Source organism: Cibotium barometz, chromosome 29, assembly GCF_041138505.1.
Source record: "Cibotium barometz isolate CiBa-2024 chromosome 29, ASM4113850v1, whole genome shotgun sequence".
Taxonomy (NCBI): domain Eukaryota; kingdom Viridiplantae; phylum Streptophyta; class Polypodiopsida; order Cyatheales; family Cibotiaceae; genus Cibotium; species Cibotium barometz.
The window spans coordinates 47,027,430-47,051,570 of NC_141074.1; the positions used below are offsets into that span (position 1 = coordinate 47,027,430).

Genomic DNA, 24,141 nt, shown 5'->3' on the forward strand with positions numbered 1-24,141 from the left:
ACATTGCACCAAAGAAGAATAAGTTTGGCTTGACCCCCGAGCAAAGGGAGCAATATGCCAAAGAGGGGAAATGCTTTTCTTGTGGTAGTAAAGAGCACATGTTAAGGCAATGCCCTACCCGCAAGCAAAAGCATGAAGACAAGCCACCAAAGGCAAATGTGCATGCCATACCCGATGTGCAGGGTACCACCGAGCATGATGGCAAAGAGAGAGTGGTATGCAAAGCTTGGGGACAAATCAAGGATCAGTCCGCCCTATTTATGTTTGATGATTGTGCAACAGATAATTTCATCTCTACACAGATGGCAGCTGCCTTGGGCATAGAGATTGGGGACATGGGACCCCAAATTGAAGGAGAGGCAGCTTTTGTTGGCAAAGAGGTGCAGGTCACGCCTCTTATTGAAAAGTTGCGCATTCATATACAGGGTTTTTTGGATCATGAGAATTTCTTGATTGCCTCGCTCAATGGATGTGATGTATTACTTGGCAAGCCTTGGCATCATCGGCTTGAGCCTCACAACGAATATAAAACCAACAGGATCACATTTATGCATAGAGGCCGCATGCATGTTATTGATGCGGGCAAGAAAGGGGATTCTATCCCAGTTGTATCTCACATCCAAATTAATAAGGCAATGAAAAAGAGTCTTTTCGCGTACTTGGTTTTTGTTTGTGGCAAAATTGAACAAAGTAATGTAAATGTGGATGTATTTTTTTTTTCAGAAAGAGACTTCTATTAAGTATGAGAAAAACATACAACAATCACAGCTATAAGCCGGAAGAGAATAGAATCATCAATCACTGAGGAGCATCATGATGCCATGTAAGACCTGTGGTACTAGAGGAAAAGAAGATGCCATGGTCCCATTCCCTCATAAATATCACACGCTTCGCCTGCGCAGAACGAGAGGGCCCGTGAATGCGAGCCCAAGTAGCCATAAGAGTGTGGATGATATCACCCCATATAGTACTAATGCACTGAGACCCAAAAATCTGGATGTATTGACTCAAGATAGACTGAATTTTCTTAATGCATATAAAGATTGTTTTGCCGATGCATTGCCAGGAGAACTACCACCTGAGAGGCCCGAGGATCATCGCATAGAGCTTGTGCCAGGTAGTTCCCCACCTAACAAACCCACATATCGTGTGAGTGCCGCACAACAAGAGGAGATTATGAAGCAGGTTAATGAGCTCTTAGAAAAGGGTTTGGTTCAGCCAAGCTGCTCACCCTTTTGTTCTCCCGTACTTCTTGTGCAAAAGAAGAATGGATCTTTCCGCATGTGCGTGGATTATTGAGCTCTAAACAAGCTCACCATCAAGAACAGGTTCCCAATCCCACGCATAGATGACATCTTGGATAAGCTTGATGGTTCGGCTTGTTTTAGCCGTATAGATTTGAAGAGTGGTTACCACCAGATTCATGTGGTATCCCAGGATGTCCATAAGACTGCATTCAGGACAGCTTTTGGATTGTATGAATTCTTGGTAATGCCTTTTAGCCTTACTACTGCCTCGGCAACATTTAACCATATGATGGATAGGATCTTTCGACCCCATCGTAAATTCACAGGTGTATTCCTTGATGACATCTTGGTTTTCTCCAAGAATGAGGAGGAGCATAAGACTCATTTGGCTACAGTCTTTGAAGAGTTGCAAAAGCATAAACTCTTCATAAATGCTAAGAAAAGTGAGTTCTTCCTCTCAGAGATACACTATTTGGGACACATCGTATCCAAAGAGGGTGTAAGAATGGATCCTGCTAAAATTGGAACCATTTGAATTTGGCCAGAGTTGCAAAATGTACATCAAGTGCGTAGCTTTTTGGGGTTATGTTCATACTATAGGCGATTCATCAGGCATTTTGCCAACATTGCCTCGCCATTGCATGATCTTACAAAGAAGAAAGCCACCTTCAAATGGACTTTGAATGAGCAAGATGCCTTTTTGCAACTCAAAAATGCTATCATTTGTGGGCCCGTGTTGATTGTTCCCGATTTGCAAAAGCCATTCATGGTGGAATGTGATGCATGTGGGAACTGTATAGGGGCTGTCTTAAATCAAGAGGGTCATGCAGCTGCTTATGAAAGCCGTTGATTGCATGATGCCGAAATCCGTGTGGACATTTATGAAAAAGAGCTCTTGGCTGTAATTCATGCCTTAAAGATATGGAAGTATTATCTTCTTGGGGTTGAATTTGTAGTCAAGACAGATCATCAAAGCTTGAGATATTTTCTATCTCAAATAAAGCTTTCGGAGAAGCAAATGAGAATGGCAAACTTTCTTTCCATGTTTCATTTTCAGATTGTACACACTCCGGGAAAGAAGAATTTGGTGGTAGATGCTTTGTCCAGGAAGACTTATATAGCTGTAGTTTCAGTGGCTTCGCATGGGGACTTATCTGCCATGCGTAATCTTTATCATTTGGATGCTGATTTTTTCCAAATATGGACTGATTTGATGGCTGGTCATACGCATGCCTCTTATGTGATCAAAGAGGGTTATCTTATGAAGGATAATTGCTTATGTGTGGTGAAGGACATGCGTCCAAAGGTATTGGATGAATGTCATGCTCCACCTTATGCTGGTCATAGAGGTATCATTTCTACTACACGCATGATTGAGAGATATTTCTTTTGGCCCAACATGCGAAGGGATATTGAAGCATGTGTACGAGCATGTATCACTTGTCAAAAGGTATAATTTGACAGGCAAAGATTTCCAAGTTTGCTTCAGCCTTTGCCCATTCCCTCGCAGCCATGGGAAAGCATTACTATGAACTTCATTATGGATTTGTCTAGATCCCAGCATGGGAATGATGCTATTTGGACCATAGTTGAGAGGCTTAGCAAGCAAGCTCACTTCTTGCATGTCAAGAAAACCATAAAAGTTGATCATATGGTGAAGCTTTTTCTCATGGTATGCCTAAGTTCATTGTTGGGGATAGAGATCCCAGGACTACGAGCCTCTTTTGGAGAGCTTTATTTGATAACATGGGCACTAAGCTTGAGTTCTCATCTGCTTATCACCCCCAAACAGATGGTCAAAGTGAGGCTGCAAATTTTGCTGTGTTGGATTTGTTGAAGTGTTATGTGGCAGATCAAAAGAGTGCCCGGGAGAAGTATCTTCCACTTGTAGAGTTTGCTTACAATAACATAGTACATGCCTCCATAGGAAAGGCCCCGTTTGAGATTATTTATGGCAGAGTGGTCTTGCCATCCATCCTTTGCACAAAGGGTGAGATTTTTGCAGAGCTGATGAGTATGTGCGTGACTTGGATGTAGCCTTTGCTCAGGTGCGGACAGCCATTGCAAGGTCTCAAGACCATAGTCACATGGGACGGGAACGGGGACGGGGACGGGGAACGGCAAAAGGCAGGAAACGGGGACGGGGACGGGGACGGGGACGGCATATGGAATATGCAATTTATTGACTACAAAGCACACTAAATAAAATAACATTTATGTTTTTACACTTTGAACTTTCAAGGCATCACGTTAAATGTACAATATCTGGCGCAAACACCGAACAGGCGCTAATAAGTACACCGACAAAGTTCAAACCAATATAGAGGCTAGAGCCTAGAGAAAGCTTGTGGGTTGAGAGAGAGAGAATGAGAAAGAAAGAAAGAAAGATTTTATTAACGTCTTCCAAAAGACCGAACTCGGCCTATGAGACAAATCAGTGTACCTGGTTCCTTTGTCATCCCAACAAAATGAAAAAGTACTGAACTAAAAAGCTGGATCTGGGTGTGCAATAAGTACAATGAGTGGGGGAGGGGATGGAGCTCTAGCTCCCTGAAGAACATGCCTGGGTGTGCTCTGAAGCGAGCCAGTCGCTCCGCACCCTCTCTGTGAAACTGAGCTCCGATCTCTGTCATCTCTCTCTGCTATAGGCGTGGTGTTCGAAAGCCAGGTGTCCTCTGTCTCCTGCGGGCTTTGAGTGTCTCTGCTCTCTGGAGAGTGATTCCCTGCTGTGTAGGGGTTGGGAGTGGGGTGGATCTCTAAAAAAATGTAGTAATCTGTGTCTGTCGTCCCTCCTCTGGAGCTGTCTGAGCCTGTAATGATGTCTCTCTGTGACGCTGTATGTCTAGAATGAATCTCCCCAGTATGCGCTGGTCTGCTGCCTCAAAGAGCTGGCGTAGGGAATGTGGCTCTCTGAATAAAATGGGATATCTCTCTCTGATGGCTATATATGCTCTGCATCTGCATACATAATACTCCTACCTCTCCACCTCCTCTCTGCACAATCTGCATACCCTCTCCTCTCGGGGGATCCGTGTTGCTCTGCCAGTCTCGATCTGCAATCGATGTGATGAGACTCTAAGCTGACCAATAGCTACTTGGGAGCCGTGTGGTAAAAAGCCCTCCATGTATCTAGGCCTCTCTATAAATCCATCATCAGTGATACTCATGAAGTGATCTCTGTAGTACAGCATGTTCGTTGGAAGAGGATGTGTAGGCGATATCCATGTCTCTCGTGTATAGAGCTGCCATAGGTCCTGTCTCAATACTCTATTCCTCTCACTATGAGAGAGACGGATATGTGGTGCATCCCTGTCATATTGGAATGGTGGTAGATGATCCATGTCTAGGCCATGCTGTAAGAACCAATGTGTGACGACCTGTGCATACCATGATCCTCTGTCTCCTACCTCAGCCAGCTGTCTAGATGCCTCAAAAGCTCTATATGACAATCTCTCCTATGGCATCTCTCTGAATCTGTCTAGCAGGCATATAGTCTGGAATATGGCCTCTACCATCATAGGAGGCGCAGCAAACTCTGCTCGGATAATGTCATGAGGTACTGACGGTTTGCTGCGTATCATGCATGCCATCATGAGGGCCTGTGGTCTCTCTATCTGTGTCCACCAATGGGTAGCAAGGCTTGGCGCCCATACCGCTGCTCCATACATCAGTGCCGGTGTGACTAATGTGTCAAATAGCCACCCCTTCGTCCGGGGCTCCTGAAAATGCGCCTAGTGGCACTTGTCTCTCTAGCATAGCCAATGCTGCATATCCCCGTGTGAATCTAGCTCTGGCTGCTGAACCCATGGTGAAGCGTGTGGCTGTTGCAGAGAAGGTAACCCCTAGTAGGTACACGTATGATGTCACCACCTCCACCTGGCGTCTTGCGATCATACATCTCAAAGTGAATACATGGTCAGTGGTAGACAAAGCTCTCCTGAAGCCTGCCTGCCTTGATGAGCGTAAACGTGCTCGCTTAGCATATAAAGCTAAGCTCTTGCTCCAACACTACACCATAGAGTTTGGCCAACACGTGGCCAACCATAACCGTCCTGTAGTTGCTAGGATCGAGCATATCCCTTGTTTTGTGGATCGGCACAATGGTGTGCATCGTCCACTCCGCAGGCAAACCCTCTGCTAGTGCCCTATTAAACAGGTGTGCAAGAAAAGGAGCCAAAGAATCTACTGCATATATGAGATGCTCACCCTGTAGGCCCATGTGGTCGGCGGCCCGTCCATGCTGTAGGCGGCGGATAGCTTCCTTTACCATCGAGTGGGTAAAGAAGCTAGCTGTGGTAGGTCGAGGCTCCTGTGGTGGCTGAGGTATAGGTGTCTGCTGTGGGGCGTGGTATAGGTCCCTTGCATATGTGTGCCATGTCTGTTGGTCTGCAATGGGTGTCGGTGCCTGGGGCTCTTTGAAGTGCCGCCATGAGATAGGGCTGTCTCTACTCATGAAGAAATGGAAGATCTCTAGCTCCTGTATCTCTGCGAAGGCCCGCCTTTTGCGGCGAGTAATTCTCCTCATCTCTCTCCTCAACGCTTGCTTTGTGATGGCTCCCAAGGCTCTCTGTATGCGGAGCCGTGAGTATAGGGCTCTGCACTCGCCATCATACCATCTGTTCTGGGGCATAGTCCCAGATCTTGCAGGCTCTCCTGAGTGGACAAAGCTCTGTAATGCAGCCGTGTGTAGGAGTGATGCCAGCTGGGCTGTAATGGTATCCATAGGTGCCAGGGGATCCATGAGTAGAAGCCCATCCTCTACTTTGCCAGTGTATATGTCTGCCATGTCATGTGTGAAGTAGATGGTAGTGTGTGGCGTCGGTATGTGGGGGGCTGGTGATATTGGTGATTTTGCTAGTGAAAATGCCAAGTATGTATGATCTGCCCCAATAGGACGAGGGTGGGATGGAGAGTGAGGTGACAAGCTGTGATGCCTCCAAAGACCCATAATGTAGTCTACCACTATGCCTCCGGTCCGTGTATGACCCCCATTTGGGAAGCATGTCAGCCCTCCTGATCCCGGCCACTGTAGCATCCCGTTATAAATAACGAGACGATGCCTGGCTCCCAACTCTAGTAAGTGGTCCCCATAATGTCCTCTGTTTGGTCCAGTGTCCTCTAATGCCCGACTAGCCCCTATCTCCTCTGGATCCACAGGGTGGAGGATCTCCATGTCATCATAGTCATACACCTCACACTGTCTACTCTGTGTGTGGGCATTGAAGTCACCCGTAAGAAATACCTCCCCTAGTGTAGAATAATGCATAATATCCTTTGAGACAGACAAGTGTATGGCGAGGCTCCTGTTTCCTCCTCGTGTGGCATGTCTTCTGTAATGACATAGGAGGATCCTGATGGAGGAAAGTAACATAGGGCTATGTATATAACCCTGTTCTGTGAGAGCTGTAAGCTGATCCACATGTATCTGGCCTTTGGGTCCTGTGCTCCACTCTCAATCTCCCCTGTAGCTCCCGTCCGAATAGAACTGCTACTCCCCCCGACCCTGTCGAGGTACCCTGGCGTGTGGTCCTCCTGTATGCTGACTCCCACTGGAATCCCTCTACTCGAGGTAGCCCTCTCTCTGGGCTCTTATGTGTCTTTGTCAGAAGTATGATGTCTCTCCTCACCATAACATGCTCTAGTCGTCCCCAGGCTGCACCCATAGTGAACCATTACAGTTCCATACTGCCATGTGTATCTCTGTCAGTGGCCTGGTCTGTGTCCCATAGGCCCCAAACCGCTAATCCATGGGCTGGCCATCAATGATGACCCGACCATCTCGATAGAAGGCCTTCTTGCCTTCTCTCCTCGCGTGTAAGACTCGTGGCATGCAAGCTCTCCTATGCTCTAGCTGCATCCTCGTGAGATCATCATCCAAGAAAATAGGAGCTCCCCTAAGCCTCGTAGTATGACCCTCTTCCTCATGAAGATGGTGCGTGCCTCCACATCCTGAAACTGTATGATGAGAGCTCTCTTCTTTGTCATGACTTTCCCGGCCCTCCAAGCTTTGAGGAAAGGGGGGGGGGTCCCTCATGTGAGTATCCAAGTCGTGTGCATAGTGTCCGCCCATCCCCCTCGGGGGTAGAGTCGGCTACCTCCGGAATCCCCGCGACTCTCACATTGAGTCTACGAGCATGTCGCATCCGCTCCTCCTCAATGGTGGTGTTGACGATTTGGAGCCCTTCTTTTTGGGCATCCTCTTTCACTTCCTTTTTGAGGGAGTGGGGGAGAGAGTGAGAGTGAGGGAGTGGGAGAGAGAAAGAAAGAAAGAAAGATTTTATTGTCGTCTTCCAAAAGACCGAACTCGGCCTATGAGACAAATCGGAGTACCTGTATGGGGTATCCTCTGTCATCCCAACAAAATGAAAAAGTACTGAACTAAAAAGCTGAATCTGGGTGTGCAATAAGTACAATGAGTGGTGAAGGGGATGGAGCTCTACTACTAGGAGAATGCAAAGCTATATGCATGGAGTATACAATCATGATATGCAACCTAGCTAGCTCCATCCTGTACCATACTGGGGGTATAAAATGGTATACATCAGTGAAGGGGGTGTCCACAGCGGCAATCGACATGTGATACTCTAGTCCTGATTTGGCTCGATCTTATCCGTGCACTGCGCTCCATGTATGATGATTCCTGTCGGCCTTCACAGACAGCTTAGGACAGACACCAGGCCTTCATTCGACGATGGGGGCGCACGGGTCTCTTCTTCAGGATTGTTGGAGGACATGCTAGATGGGAGTACACTCCCCCACAGTGGTTCATATTGCACACATCACATCATCCACCGTGATGTAGCACTGACCGCTCACAGGCTACACGCCTCTCACTGCACAGTTTGTATGCCCCCTCAGTAGGCCACCACTGGCACTTTGGGGAATTTTTCATACTCAATAATATAGCTCTGTGTTTCCTCAAAAAAAAAAAAGGGGGTGTCCACAGCTCCCTGAAGAACATGCCTGGGTGTGCTCTGAAGCGAGCCAGTCGCTCCGCACCCTCTCTGTGAAACTGAGCTCTGATCTCTGTCATCTCTCTCTGGTATAGGCGTGGTGTCCGAAAGCCAATTGTCCTCTTTCTCTTGCGGGCTTTAAGTGTCTCTGCTCTCTGGAGAGTAATTCCCTGCCGTGTAGGGGCTGGGAGGGGGATGGATCTCTGAAAAAATGTAGTAATCTGTGTCTGTCGCCCCCCCTCTGGAGCTGTCTGAGCCTGTAATAATGTCTCTCTGTGGCGTTGTTTGTCTAGAATGAATCTCCCCAGTATGCGCGAGTTTGCTGCCTCAAAGAGCTGGCGTAGGGAATGTGGCTCTCTGAATAAAATGGGATCTCTCTCTGATGGCTGTATATGCTCTGCATCTGCATACATAATGCTCCTCACTCTCCACCTCCTCTCTGCACAATCTGCATACCCTCTCCTCTCGGGGGATCCGTGCTGCTCTACCAGTCTCAATCTCCAATCGGTGTGATGAAACTCTAAGCTGACCAATAGCCACTCGGGAGCTGTGTGGTAAAAAGCCCTCCATGTATCTAGGCCTCTCTATAAATCCATCATCAGTGATGCTCATGAAGTAATCTCTGTAGTATAGCATCTTCGGTTGAAGAGGCTGTGTAGGCGATATCCATGTCTCGCGTGTATAGAGCTGCCATAGATCCTCTCTCAATACTCTGTTCCTCTCAGTATGAGAGAGACGGATATGTGGTGCATCCGTGTCATACTGGAATGGTGGTAGATGATCCATGTCTAGGCCATGCTAGGAGAACCAATGTGTGACCTGTGCATACCATGATCCTGTGTCTCCTGCCTCAGCCAGCTGTCTAGATGCCTCAAAAGCTCTGTATGACAATCTGTCCTGTGGCATCTCTCTGAATTTGTCTAGCAGGCATATAGTCTGAAATATGGCCTCTACCATCATAGGAGGCGCAGCAGACTTTGCTCGGATAATGTCATGAGGTACTGACAGTTTGTTGCGTATCATGCGTGCCATCATGAGGGCCTGTGGTCTCTCTATCTACCAATGGGTAGCAAGGCCTGGCGCCCATACCGCTGCTCCATACATCAATGCTGGTGTGACTAATGTGTCAAATAGCCACCCCTTCGTCCGGGGCTCGTGAAAATGCGCCTGGTGGCACTGTCTCTCTAGCATAGCCAATGCTGCATATCCCCGTGTGAATCTAGCTTTGGCTGCTGAACCCATGGTGAAGCGTGTGGCTGCTGCAGAGAAGGTAACCCCTAGGTACACGTATGATGTCACCACCTCCACCTGGCGTCCTGCGAGAGTGAATGTCATCTGACTCCTGCCCTGTCTCGATGTATGAAAGACCATAACCTTGGTTTTCCCAAGGTTCACAGTAAGACCCCTCTGTGTGCAGAAATCATCGAGTGCATGTAGATGCTGCTGTAGACCACCTGGAGACTTAGACACTAATACAATGTCATCAGCATAGAGCATAATATGTACTGAGGTACCTGCTAAATGAACTCCATCTCCGCCTCCCCGTGTAATGAAGTCAGCCACCTCATCAATGTATAACCCAAATAGCGTGGGGGAAAGTGGGCATCCTTGCTTCACACCAATGGTGCTATCAATAGTCTCGGACATACCTCCTGGACATTTGACTCGCCCAAAAACGTGCTCATATAATGCATAGATGCCCCATGTCATATCTGCTGGTATGCCAAGAGACTGCAGGCGCGCTGAAAGAGCCTCTCTCGTGGTACTGTGTCAAATGCCTTGCGGAAATCCACAAAGCAGCAATAGAGCTTTCTCTTCCTCACTCTGGCCTGATCAATCATACATCTCAAAGTGAATACATGGTCAGTGGTAGAGAAAGCTCTCTTGAAGCCTGCCTGCCCTGATGAGCGTAAACCTGCTCGCTCAGCATATAAGCTAAGCTCTTGCTCCAGCACTGCACCATAGAGTTTGGCCAGCACGTGGCCAACCATAACCGTCCTGTAGTTGCTCGGATCGAGCATATCCCCTGTTTTGTGAATCGGCACAATGGTGTGCATCGTCCACTCCGCAGGCAAACCCTCTGCTAGTGCCCTGTTAAACAGGTGTGCAAGAAAAGGAGCCAAAGAATCTACTGCATATATGAGATGCTCACCGTGCAGGCCCATATGGTCGGCGGCCCTTCCATGCTGTAGGCGGCGGATAGCTTCCTGTACCATCGAGTGGGTAAAGAAGCTAGCTGTGGTAGGTCGAGGCTCCTGTGGCTGAGGTATAGGTGGCTGCTGTGGGGCGTGGTATAGGCCCTCCGCATGTGTGCCATGTCTGTGGGTCTGCAATAGGTGTCGGTGTCCGGGGCTCTCTGAAGTGCCGTCATGAGAGAGGGCTATCTCTACTCATGAAGAAATGAAAGATCTCTAGCTCCTGTATCTCTGCGAAGGCCCGCCTTTTGCGGCGAGTAATTCTCCTCATCTCTCTCCTCAACTCCTGCTTTGTGATGGCTCCCAAGGCTCTCTGTATGCGGAGCCGTGAGTATAGGGCTTTGCACTCGCCATCATACCATTTGTTCTGGGGCATAGTCCCAGATCTTGGAGGCTCTCTTGAGTGGACATGATGTGGGAAGCTCTGTAATGCAGCCGTGTGTAGGAGTGATGCCAGCTGGGTTGTAATGGTATCCATAGGTGCCAGGGGATCCATGAGTAGGAGCCCATCCTCACGGGGTGGTGAGAGAGAGAGAGAGAGAGAGAGAGAGAGAGAGAGAGTGAGAGTGACGGAGTGGGCCGTGGCCCAGAGGGAGTGGGAGAGAGAGAGAGAGAGGAGAGCTCAAGCCTTATAGGCGGCTCCAAGGCTCATGCATGGTGCGGGTCACGGTAGGCCATAGTGCCAACGGGAGGAAATGGGCGCAACTGGCAGCCACCAACGTGAGAAAACGGGCAGAAGCGGCAGAAAAACGGCGGAAAAAAAGACGGCGAAAAGACCAGCGAAAAAAAAAGGCATCCCGGCCGTCCCGTTCCAGACCCATCCCCGACAAGGTGCGCTGGTTCCGTTGTTCCCGGGACGCCGTCCCCTGGTGATGCAGATGCCCGAGGCGTCCCGCCCGTCCCTAGTCCGTGTCAGAGCACCATGTTGTTTCGGGACGGCGTTTCCGCGTCCCGACCCTCCGTCCCCTGTGACTATGCTCAAGACAAGCATAAGAGGGCTGCTGACAAGCATAGAAAGGACATGCAAGTCAAGGAAGGTGATTGGGTATTGCTGAAATTTGAGAAAGCTAGGCTTCAAAAGACGCTAGGACGAGAGGGTTCATATCCAAAGCTTTCTACTCGATATTATGGACCCTTCAGAGTGGTTGACAAGATCAATGAAGTGTCCTACAGGCTTGCTTTAAAGTTATTGGAAGATTCACAATGCTTTTCATGTGAGTCTTTTGCGGAAGTACCTTATCCTTTGACATGTTTGGAAGCCCATTCATAATCTTGGACAAGGTTTCTTCTTTGGAAGCCTCTTCTTCATTTGTTGCAAGATGTGTTGAGGATGCTCTTTTATTAAAGATACAATCCGATGCTCTTTTATTAAAGATACAATCCTTTTCTTTTTTCCACAAAAGTTACATTTCTTTTTGAACTAGCATCTTTCTCTTCATGGTTAGGTTTACCACAGATGTTGCAATTTTTACCTTTACCTTTGGGTGGCCCTTTGTAAGGACCTTTTGTGAAGAAGAAAGCTTGGTCTCCACCTCTTCCTTTGATCTTCTTTTCTTCTTCTTGGAGGGAAGTGATGATCCCTTCAAGTGTTGGAGATAGGAGGCTCTTTAGATTTGTGATGATGTGTCCATACTGCTCATTGGGCATGCTCTTTAAGAGCACTGCTACTGCGTCATCATCATCATCCGTTGGTGCTGCAATGGCTGAGAGTTGCATCATGAGACTCTTCATGTGGTTTGTGTGGGCAGCAAATGACTTTTGAGAGTTTCGCTTGAACTTAAAGAACTCAATCTTCAATGCAATTTTAGAATTTCTTCCCTTTGCCCCCAAACAATTCCTCTAGTTTGTCCCATGCTTCTAGAGATGTCTCTAGGTTAGAGATGTGATGTATGTAGTTATCACTAAGTGCTAATGCAATAATAGCCAATGCTTTATCGTCCTTAATGACCCATGCAAGCTCTCCATCGCTAGTGGTAGGTTTCTTTTCATTCCCATTGACTACACTCCAGATACACTCTTTCATTAAATGATACTTCACCTTTCATTAAATGATACTCTTTTTCATTAAACGATACTTCACCTTCATTTGCCTAGTGTGGAATCCATTGACTACACTCCAAATACTCTCTTTCATTAAATGATACTTGACCTTCATTTACCCAAGTGTGGAACCCCTTGCCATCAAACCTATCCAAATGCATAGTGTGAGATGCCATTATTTTGATGTGGGAAGGTCTTACCAACAAAGATTTACTGTAGTGGCAGCATCTAATCCCTTGCGATAGAGGTTTTATGCTTAACAACAAGCCTTAATGATGATTAGTGCAAATCTTCCCCTTTAAAATATAGGCAAAAACTAGTGTATTTTGGAGGTTGCAAATCACGCACCAAATCAAAGGGGTTTTGCAAAGAGTGATATGGCATGTATAGCAACTCCCTAATGTTAGAATTTGAACCCTCAATGCCAAGAATAAACACACTTTATTGGCACTAATTGATTGGTAATGACATAATGCTGAAAACTGAGAAAACCTTTAATTCTCACCAACCATTGGATGAAAGCCTTCAAGATTTGATGTGTAGCTTGCTTGTTGACCCAATGGATGATGTCTTAAAGGGTTTTGATCAATTTGACCTATAGGCACAGATTTCACGTTTTATTCTCTTGTGTTTTAGCACTGAGTAAAAGCCAGTTTTGATGCCATTTTTGTTCGAATTTGGCCAAGCCTTTAGATGGTCTAGAAGCCCTATGAGTTAGCTAGAAGGCCCAATGATTGGCTTGCAAAGATATGCCTTGTGGAGTGAGCAATCAACAGATATGTGCAGGATTTTTTTTTTGATGCAAAGAGGAGAGAATGGGGTATTGCTAATGGAGTAGCATATAGGGGAACTATAAAAGCATGGGCCAGTCTAGGGTTTTCACCATCCGATCATTCACAAGTGCTGAAGTGCTTCAAGGGCCAGGACAATGAAGTGAAGTCTAAGCAAGGTGAACTTGAAGGTCAAGAGTCAGGTCAGTACACGCTGCAGATTTACAGCCAAGGAGGACCTACCAAAATTAAGTCTTTCTCATCATTCAATAAAGCAAATACACCAGTCCTTGGTGGGCGCCCTTTAGAGGAGGGTATTTGGGACCCAATCGGGCTACTTTGTCTTTGTTCTTCTTTTCTCGCTCTCTGAGGTACGTACTACTAAGGGTATATTTGAGATGGTTCACTCCACTATTGGGGTGAAACAGGGCTGCCCCCTTTCTCCCACCTTATTTGGGATGTATGTGGATGAGGTTTCGGACTATGTAGAGCGGGAGGGTGACAAAGGAGCACAGCTAGCAGGGACATGGATTCCGCTGTTATTGTATGTTGATGATATTGTGTTGATCTCAGATTCTCCAGAGGGGATGCAGCGTCATTTGGATGCATTGCACCGTTTGCACAGGACAATGGATTGTCTGTTAACCTTGGTAAAACCAAGGTGATGGTGTTTAACACCACAACACAGTGGGTTAGGAGGTCAGCACCCACCTTTACATATGGTCAGGAGAGACAGTGGAGTATACAGATGCATATACTTACGTGGGTGTGGGAGCTTATGTAGCATTGGGGAGACTAGAGAGGATGTGTTCGCAGGTTCAGTTTCAGGAACCTCGAACAAAGCTCTGGCTCTTTGACACTTTGGTCACTTCAGCCATGATGTATGGAGTGGAGATATGGGGACCCTCAGTGGATCACCACAGTCGAGCTGGTAGCACTGATGGATGGAGATGTATGGAAAGGCCCTTGGTTTCTATGATTTCCCGGATGATTAGGGCCAAGGCCTTCGTACCACATGATATTATCCATGCAGAGATGGCTGCCCCCCCATTGGTAGTAGAGGCACTCACTCGATCAGTCTCCTTTATACATAGCACTTGGGCTCTCCCTAGAGACAGATATGCTCGCTTAGCTCTGGAGTCTTCACGACAGTTGGCATCACAGGGAGACGGATCATGCTGGTATGCACAGATGACAGCTTGGTTCCAACTGCATGGCTTTAGTATGGACAGGCTACCTCCATTTCAGTACTCCCTGGATGCACCCTCCCTCTCTCTCACACGGGCAGAGATTACCAGACTTATCAGGCAGGACTTGACTCAGCTGGACGCTAGGAGGACATGGATACAGCGGACACACGAGCTTGGTACGAAGATGGCTTTCTATAGAGATCATCTTCTCTAGCTCACGGAGGATGGGTTTGTGATTAGACCCAACTACATGGATACTCATCTTTCCCATGGGGTACGGTGTGCTATTGGTAAGATGCACACATCCTCACACCAGCTAGAGATTGAGACTGGAAGATTCAGAGGAGTACCAGCTGAGGCCAGGATTTGTCAGTTGTGCGAGATGGAGCTAGAGACAGAGCTACATTACATATGTCACTGTCCAGTATATTATGAGATACGAGGCCTGTTCAGAGAGGGTTTCGGACCACTTTCTAGAGTCATGAGATACTAGGATAAGAGATGCCTCAGATTATACTTGTTGGAGTTGCGTAGACATAGAAAGGGTCTCTGAGAGGGAGGGGATCAGAGAGGGAGAGACACCTACAGAGGTAGATTACAGACTTCTTTCGACCAGAGATTGAGCAGTGAGGCCAGCAGGCATTGCAGCTAGCCCCAGAGTATAGCTGCACCAGAGGTACACTGATTGATCGGGCTATAGAGCTGGAGCGATCCAGGTGCCCCAAGATGAGAGGCCCATCTCGACACTGGCGGAGACTACAACATTGGATCAGGACCATACTAGCACGGCATGGGAGACGTCCAGTCAGAGTACTCACCATGGAGGACATTGAGGATATCCGCCATCGACCGATGAGAGACATCTTTGGATAGTGATGTAGAGATGCTTACCTTTGTTGCTGGAGTTTTCCTTCCCAGATGTTATCCATTAGGAGCTCCTAGTACCTTACTTTTCCTAATAGTTGTTGTTTCAGTTTCAGTTAGTTGTTTAGTTGTTTTAGCTTTTCTTACACAGACATTGTATCAGATCCAGCAATTGTTGTAACCTTTTTGGTCTCATAGGTCATTTTGGCCTTTTGAAGACGTTAATATATCATTTCATTTCATTTCATATCTCTCTCTCTCTCTCTCTCTCTCTCTCTCTCTCTCTCTTTTTCTTTCTTTCTTTCTTTCTTTCTTTCTCTCTCACACTCCCTCTCTCTTGCACTTTTATCTCCGCTACATTGTTCAATCGTCAGGAACCAAGGTGCTGAATATTCCTTATCAAAGTATAATTCTGTCTGTAAGTTACGAGTGTGGTCAAAAGTACCTGAAGTTTTGGAAGTAGGATGCCAAGGATGGAGTCCACAGACTGTAGAGGGATGATGTCAATTGGATTCCCGTCATCAAGCTTAGAAGGAGGGGATGTCACATGTTTAGCCACCTTTTGGGGCAGGGTTAATGTTAGGGATTGTACCCAAGGTAGTCAAAAGCTGGAGGACTTGTCATTAGTGTTACTATTTGTTCATTAGCCTAATCATTTTTGTTTAGAGTACACCATGCTTAATCATAACGTCTAATCCTCATTTCTATCCACCCTAAGCCCTCTAAACCATAACCTAACATTGGTATCAGAGCCATGATCCATAATCATCATCATTAAGCTCTAATCATTGGTTGGTGGGCCGAAGAAGGCTGTCGGCCAATTCGCAAGGTCCCACGACTTGAATATCAAGTGCTTTTCACATGTGGCCACCAAGGCGGCTGCTCGCCTGGCTCTTCTACTGATAAGGCTGGCCGCCTTGCTGCTAACAGCTCTCTAGGCCTGACCGACTGCGGCCCATGACTCCTAGAGGCTGGCCGACAGTGGCCCTTGAGGCTGGCCCACTTGGTCTATGCCCTGTAAGAGCTGGCCAATAATGCTATGGGGCTCTTGTGGGACAATGCCATGGCTCATGGGCTGCCCTAGGTGGCCCAAGTGTAGGGCAGCATGGGTAAACCCTTTCTCCTACACTTTATGCATTTCTACATGCAACTATATGCTCCCTAGGTGTCTTGCATTTGGCTACAAGCCTATCAATGCCCGGAACACCCGTCATCATTCCAAAGGGTGACTCGCAGTACGGACTAGCACTGTTCCATCTGCGGGACTTGTACACCTTATCAAGACCATGTACGAGACTTGTACATGACCCTGGACGCTTAGAGTGGAACCCTGGCTGATTTTGGAGCTCACAAGGGACCAGTTTACCAGTCCAGGCCTTGCATTTGCTGTACAAAAATGCCCACGTGGCAACCAAGTGCGGGATGCACGTGCCATCCCCTTTTGCTTAACTTGACGGAAGTTGCAAAGCCTCCAAGTAGTCTGTCACCATACAGGAATTGACCTCGTTTGTCCTCATCTGAATTTTGCGATTGTAAAGCTAGGTGAGTGACTTTATTTTCAAGGCTGCGCATTTTGCCGCAATCCCCAATAGTCATCCTCGAGAGTCTCAAGATAGTGAGGCGGTAGAAACCACTTCTTGAGGTCCATGACATTGGTCTCACGCGTAGGTCATAATTGGAATTTTCTTGGGCCCAATGTGTCCACCAAGAGATGGCTTCCCCTTCGATGTAGCAACTAGCTAACACAACTTGCTCTATATCCGACTTCCTGCCAGTAGCAGAATAGGCTTCATACTGATGAATCCAGGAATACAAAGTTGTGGGGTCAAGTTTACCCTTACTAAAATTCACCTTTTCGTGAAGGTGAGTTGAAGAAGTGGCGGGTACAGTCCTTGCGTCGAGAGCTGCAAGATATCGCTTGTGCTCCACGTGTGGAGTCTTGAAGAAATTACCAAGTATAAAGAAGTCTTGTCTACACTTCAAGTATCGCGTACCATGCGCTATGAGGATATGGTAGCAATACTTCTTGATGAAGACCACACACTTCAAGACTAGGCTGACTCTGCTTTTGATTTGGATACCTAGGGAAAAAGGAAAAGTTGTCAAATGCAGATATCGCAGAAAACTAGGACACACGGAGGAACGGTGCTTCAAAAGGCTGGCAAAAGAACAAGAGAAGAATCATGCCAACCTTGTTATTTCTAAAGAAGAAAAAGAAAAAGAAGATTTTGAAGATACTTTGGACAAGTTGGAATCATCAAGTGCACCTAACAAAGCCTACACTGCAATGGCTAATCTATCTCTCTTTGAGGTAAATGCAGATTGGGCTTTTTGAATTTATGTGTGAGTCGATAAGGGTTCTCTGCCCGGGTTGTCCCCTGAAACTTGATTGTATTTATTTGTGTGTTTGTGCCGCCTTATGTTATAAAGGCTCCATGGCGTGTGGGATCTAGAAGTGTTGAGGAATTTTATGTGTGGTCAAGCCCCATATCAAGCCTGTCATGAGAGTACAGCTGTTGGCACACTGTGTTCTTTTGTATCATGTGTTGTAGTCAAGGGTCCAAATCACCATAATTATGAAGGCCACTTCATAAGACACCACCTTGATTCCGAAGGGGGGTTTGTTGGGTATTTCGAAGTCTCGGTGTGTATCCATCGTGTGTGTGTGAACAATCCTTGTGTGTGTGTGTGAACACTCACTTATGTGAGTAAATGAGTGTGTGTGTGTGTGAACAACCTCTTATAGCCTTTTTGTGTGTGAATGTGATAAGCAGTGATGTTATTGGCCTAGCCATGTGTCATTGCTCCCTTTCATGTGCTGTGTCAAAGATAAGGCTTTCTGGCCTATAAAAGCATGTACTCGATACAAACTTTATTATCAATCATAATAGATTATTGACTTGTGCAAATCACGGTTTTGAGATTTTTAATCTCTCTTTCTATCGCTCTCTCTATGGATCATGGCAATATTCCACCCTCCTTAGCTGCCATCATCACTTGTGGTGCACTCCGATATCGAACAGATGAACCGTGTTTTCAGTATATTGATATGGTACAAAAAGATGTCTTTGGCTGTGCAATTGCTGTGGCCTTTGGCTTTCTGACTTGTAACCTTATGGACTGACTATTGACCTGGCTCATGTGGGGATCAGATGATCTAGTGACTGGCTAAGCTTGCTATTTATAGGCTCATGGTATTACACGTGCAGCCAACAAAGGACAAACACCAATCATTTAATGCTGCCGACTGTACCTTATCTTAACCTGGCTGACTGTACCTTATCTGATGCTGAAGACGTGGCTGATTGGTATTTTGACCTTGGGGCTTCTTCTTTCCTTGCCAAAGCGTGCTAGGGACCTAAATCTAACCTATTAGCCATGAGATTAGCTATGTCCACATGTCTGCACGTGACAAATAGGGTCCTTTATAATTAACTTTGACTTCGACTTTTGGTTTTGCTTATTAGGATTTTATGTTACTTTTTGTCTTTTTGTGTTGCTTTCTGGGTCTACACACGTCATGATCAAGTGAAATGGACTCAAAACAATCCTCTCGCAGAGTTCTTCCATTTAAGGGTGATTCTGTCATGACGTACCAGTATTGATGCATGCTGTTTCTAATAAGTACCTGAGCCATGTTTGTAGTGCTTGTGATGCCACATTCCAATAAGAACTCCTGCAGAAAATTGTAGTCAAGATGACTAAGCCTTCCAAGGGCTTGTTCCAGGGACTGTCAAAGGACCATATGGAAATCCAGAATAGTGAAATTTGTTGTCTTCTGTTTTGGCTGCCCCAATGATTGCTTTGAATCTAGAGAAACGGTCCAATTTAGATTGATATGCCTGCATGGTCTATGGATGACAAATGCTCAAATTGACACAGGAGGTGGTTTGGGAGGACGTAAAGAGTCAGGCCAATTGCGTTTTGGTGGTCGAGATCGCCCATTTCGAAAACCTTTGTAAGTCTGTCTTGCTATGATGTTTCCATGTTACTCACAGCACACCATGATCAAACCTGCAAAAACTGGAAGAATTTACATGTGTGAAAGAAAAGAATACTACTTTGAATTCCATTATTTATACCGGGCTCTCATTTAGAGCAATGCTTGTGCCCATCAAGTTTTTTTGCTAACTTAGGGGGAGGGCAGGGGTTGTCCGAAAAGCCACAGTGAGTGCCCATAATGCTACTTGACACTGGAGTCCCAAGGAAAGATGTAATATCCCTGGAGCATAATCTTGCCACACTTAAACTGTTAATACTATTAAACAAGATGAAATGGAACAAAAACCAAATAAGACATCAATGATGAATTTAAATGACGCTGGCAATATAGCCGAAAAGGGTTGATCCCGCTTGTAACATGATTTTATTACCAAGGATTTCTCAAGATACAAGCTTCATGGACATTGCATGCCAGATTTCCAATGACATTCATTCACCATATGAATACAATTTTCAAACTTGATTTGTCAAAGTAGAAGTCAAAACCTCAAGCTTTATGTGAGCATAACCTCACTCCCAATTCTTTGTGACTTGTCACAAGCATCTATGCTCCATTGACATCCATACACATGCTTGTGTGTGACAAGCCGAGCCATAGAAGACCGTAATGAACAAACACGTGGATGTAGAGCAGATTTAGTTGAAATAAATGGCCTAAAACTGTCGTGCGTGACCACGCACAAACATGCGCTCTCGTATTGAGCCTGGCTCATCCTCTCGCAGAGACTAGGGTTCCAATCCTCCAAATACGAGTGCACAAACAGGCACAAGCACACAAGCAAGTTCACGTGTACACTCCAGTACAGGACGAATAGCAAGTACAAGGGTTGTTTCAGCAAATACAACCGATACGGGTGTTGGTACAGTAAACTCAGCAAGTACAACAGCTGGTACAAGCGGTACAACAAGTACAACAAGGTTTCCAGCAAGTAAGTAACTAGTACAAGTAATATAGCAGTTACATTAGGGTTTCTAGCAGGTACAGTAGGTAGTAAAAGTGGTACAGTAGGTAAAGCAGGGTTCCCAGCAGTACATCATGTTGGATAGGTGTCATCTCCAGATGGTGTCACGCTAGTGGCACACTCTTTAGCCTCTAGGCATTTTTGGGATTTATAGCATTCATTTCCATTTTTTTCTATTTACACATTTTTGGGTGGAGGAAAGGGTGGAGGAACTTTTCTAGAGATCCGTTCATCTTGTGCCTATATATATGAGGCATTGTAGTTCATTTCTAATCAAGTTGGCTAGTGGTTCATTGATGAGTTCTTGAAGATGATGAGTCTAAATCTAATTTGTCTGTATTAGATAAAGACAGGACTGATTTCTTACGTGAGTTCCACGATTGTTTTTCCGAGTCATTGCCAGGAGAACTTCCTCCGGAAAGGCCAGAAGATCATGCTATTGATCTAATTCCGGGTAGTACTCCACCAAATAGACCGTCGTACCGTGTTAGTGCAGCCCAACAAGAAGAAATTATGAGTCAGGTACAGGAGTTGTTGAATAAAGGGTTGATTCAGCCTAGCTCATCACCCTTTTGCTCACGTGTGCTCTTAGTGCAAAAGAAAGATGGTTCTTGGCGCATGTGTATAGATTACAGGGCGCTGAACAAGAATACCATCAAGAATCGATTCCCTATTCCGAGGATCGATGACAACCTTGGCCCTGCGGTATGCTTGTTCTGTGCTCCATCCATCGCAATAAAGGAATCGGAAGAAGGGTCTCAAAGGGACAGTGACTGCCATGTGGAGGAACACACAATATCATCTCCAAGCTTGGGGCGTCGATGTCTCCATCCTGATATCGGAGGCAGGAGCCTGCTATCTCTTTTTTTTTTTTTTTTTTTTTTTTCCCGGAAAAACGATCCTTCTATTAGTTAATGAGAAAACGCCATAAGGCTACAAAGCTCACCTCACAAGGAGGGATAAAAACACACACAGTGAACACCTGAGCTCCACCCCCGTGGCTGGCCGCTCTCTGGGGGGGGGCTACCTAGTAGTACATGTGGGAGGTGAGAAAAGCCAAACTGGAGGCCTATAGTGCCAAGTGACATCCTCGCCCCTCGCGATGAGGAAAGGGCCAGGCTGCCAAGTGCGGAGGAAAGCCTTGCGGCGACCTCTCATGCGATCCGAGTCGCCCTGAAGTTTCCCCCAGTGTCCTCTCAAGGTGTGAATGATGTCCACCAAGAGGGCCTGTATGACCTCCGCCGGTGGAGTCGCCTGGCGGTCAATGGCCTCCCTGCATCGGGCTCTCCATATGTGCCAAGCCGTCATGCTGCTGATCATCTCCCATCTGTGCCCGTCCCCCTCCTGAGGGACTGCCTAAGAGAAGTCTGGCGTCGGAACCACCGCCATCGCCCTGTCAGAGACCTGGATGGTCGCACTGCCAGGGACGTCCTCATATCCAAGGGCCGGGCCGCTGTCCGTGGCCCAAGCCACCGCACCCCACGTCACCAGCATCTCACCTGGCGAGCCTGCAAAAACCATCCTGAGAGCGCGCTGCCAGACCTGCTGTGCCTGTGGGCAATCCCATAAGCAGTGCCGCTGCGACTCCTGTGCATGGCCGCACCGAGGGCAGGACGCTGGGTGTCTGCCAAAAGCTAGCCAGGCCCCCACCACAGCCAGTCCTCTATGCGCTGTGAGCCAGAGAAAAAGCGTCACCTTCCGGGGCCGGAAGCTGGCCCAAAGGCGCTGCCAGAAGTCCCTAAGAAAGGCAGGGGAGAGCCCCTGTCGCCGCCAATGCTCGGCCGCCGCCGGGGTGCTCGCTATCCTGTGCTTCTGAATCCGCCGCCCCAGCCTCGCTGTGTACTGAAAAAAGGGGATGCCTGGGCTGGTAGGGGCCGAGTAGGGATCTCGCCAAAACCACTCACCTGGATCCCACTGAAGGTGAATAAGAGGCCTGCTGTCCCAAGCCCATAATCTCCAAGAACAGTCCTCCCCTATCGACGCCGGTGAGGGGTCTACATGCCACTGTCTCTGATGAAAGCGGACCACCCGCACCCTCTGAAAAATACAACCCTGGAGCTCATCCAAATCTAGTCGTGTCCTCTGAAGCTGGCCACCCTCTCCCACCTCGAAAGTGAGTGGGGCGACTCTCTCCGCTGTGCCGCAGACCGCTAGAAGGATCTCATGCCGAGTAAAGACGCCCATCCACTGTGGAGGTGGAGGGTCCTGTACTGGGGTCCGCCACTCCCGGGGGATGGCCGCCTCAATGTCCTGTCTCATCAACTCTCTGCCCCTCATCCCACTGAGTCTCCTCTCCTGAGCCTCTAGAGGCAGGTCTGCTGAAAACAAATCCAATCGTCTAGGGACTGGGCTGGGCCGGAGCTTAACGGGCCCCACGACACGTGAGACCGCGATCCAACCATATGGCCACTGGGAAGACGGATCAAGGGGTTCCAGATCAATGGCTGCCTCAGGCGCTCCTCATCGGTGCCCGGGGGAGTCTGGAAGAGTGACGGCCTCAGATGCGCCCAGGCCCTCAGAAGGCTAGCTGCAAAACGCTCCTCGAAGCCAAGGCCCACTCCTCTGGATTGCTGCTCTGTAAAGATCCACCTGATGCTGGGGGTCCAGGGGCCGCTAAGAGAAGGAGTGCGGCTGAGCATCCTGGAAACAAGAAACTCCTTCCACGGCTCAGCGCCTGGTAGGAGGCCACGAACCACCAACTTGCCAAGCAAAGCTCGGCTTTGGCAAATAGGATCAACAATGCCCAGGCCGCCTCTCTCCCTCGGCTGAGTGATCACAGCCCATGCCACCTTGGCCTTGGCGGGCCGCCCGTCGCCACCGGACCAAAGAAAGTTCCTGATGAGCCTCTGCCCTGGCCAATGCACGCCCAAGAGAAGGCCCAGCAAGAAGTGATGTACTACATGGTAGCAAGCAGAACCTGGTTGGCCACAACTACTCGGCCAGCCAGAGATAAACGAGCAGTACTCCAATACAGAAGCTTCTTCCGACAGAAGAAGGGGGGCTATCTGCTGCTCCGGAGATATGTCAATGCCCACATAGCATCCCAAATAGCGCACTGTAGTGCCGGGCGGCAGCCACTGAAAACCATCAACTGGCCTCCAAGTCGGGGGGGGCATAGAACTGACCCACAACCCACACGACTTGTGCCAGTTGATCAAAGCGCCCGAAGCTTTGCAAAACCTGTCCATGGCTGAGGCGAAGCGGCGGAGGTTCTCCTCTCCTCCCTGAAGATAGACAGCAGTGTCATCTGCAAACTCCGAGTCTAGGAGCTCCTCCGAGGTGCGGATGGGGAGCTGGAGGCCCCGCAAACCTGTATCCTGTGCCGTCAAAAAAGTGCTCATGGCCTCCGCCACAAAAAGAAAAAGAAAGGGCGCCAAGGGGCACCCCTGCGGCACCGAGCGCGAGAGCTGGAACCTCTCTCCGCGCACGCCCTGTATCAGCTCCTGGCTATGAGCCGATGTGTAGAGTGCAGAGACCCCACGGATCCACTGAGGGGGGAAGCCCATCCTCTCCATAGTGCCTTCCAAGAAGGCCTAGTCCACCCGATCATATGCCTTCTCGAAGTCGAGAAGGAGCACTGCCAGATCCTCCTGCCGAAATCTAGCCAAAGCCGTAGCCTCCCAGAAAGAGAAGATGTTATCCAGGATGCTCCTATCCTGGATGAAGCCTGTCTGCGTGGAGTGGATGATGTCCGGAAGGTGAGGCTGAAGCCGCCTGCTGATCGCCTTAGCTAGGACCTTGTAGGCCGTGCCTAGCAAGGTGATCGGTCTCCACTGTCTAATCTCCAGTCTGTCTCCTCCCTCTTTGGGGATCAAGTGAATCAACCCCTCTTCCATGCTGTCCGGCACGACTCCCGACTCCATAATCTCCTGGAATGCCAATCTGAAACCCCTATGTAAGAGACCCCAGTACCTCTGG

At 47.8% G+C, this 24,141-nt stretch overlaps 1 protein-coding gene and 1 pseudogene across 3 annotated transcripts in view; both read left to right on the top strand.

Annotated features, from left to right (window-relative positions):
* LOC147622271 (RNA-binding (RRM/RBD/RNP motifs) family protein) overlaps positions 1–24,141 on the top strand; it is a 71,765-nt gene that overhangs the window by 42,017 nt on the left and 5,607 nt on the right. The window contains exon 6 of one of the 3 annotated variants that reach the window (XM_086823371.1): positions 19,142–19,217. The exons of 1 other annotated variant lie outside the window; for it this stretch is intronic. In XM_086823371.1, coding sequence (XP_086679497.1) covers positions 19,142–19,217 — 76 coding nt within the window. Of the gene's footprint in view, positions 1–19,141; positions 19,222–24,141 lie in introns of those variants that run through there. One more of the 3 variants, XM_086823373.1, reaches the window with a different exon arrangement.
* Positions 13,999–14,948, top strand: LOC147622272 (uncharacterized; annotated as a pseudogene).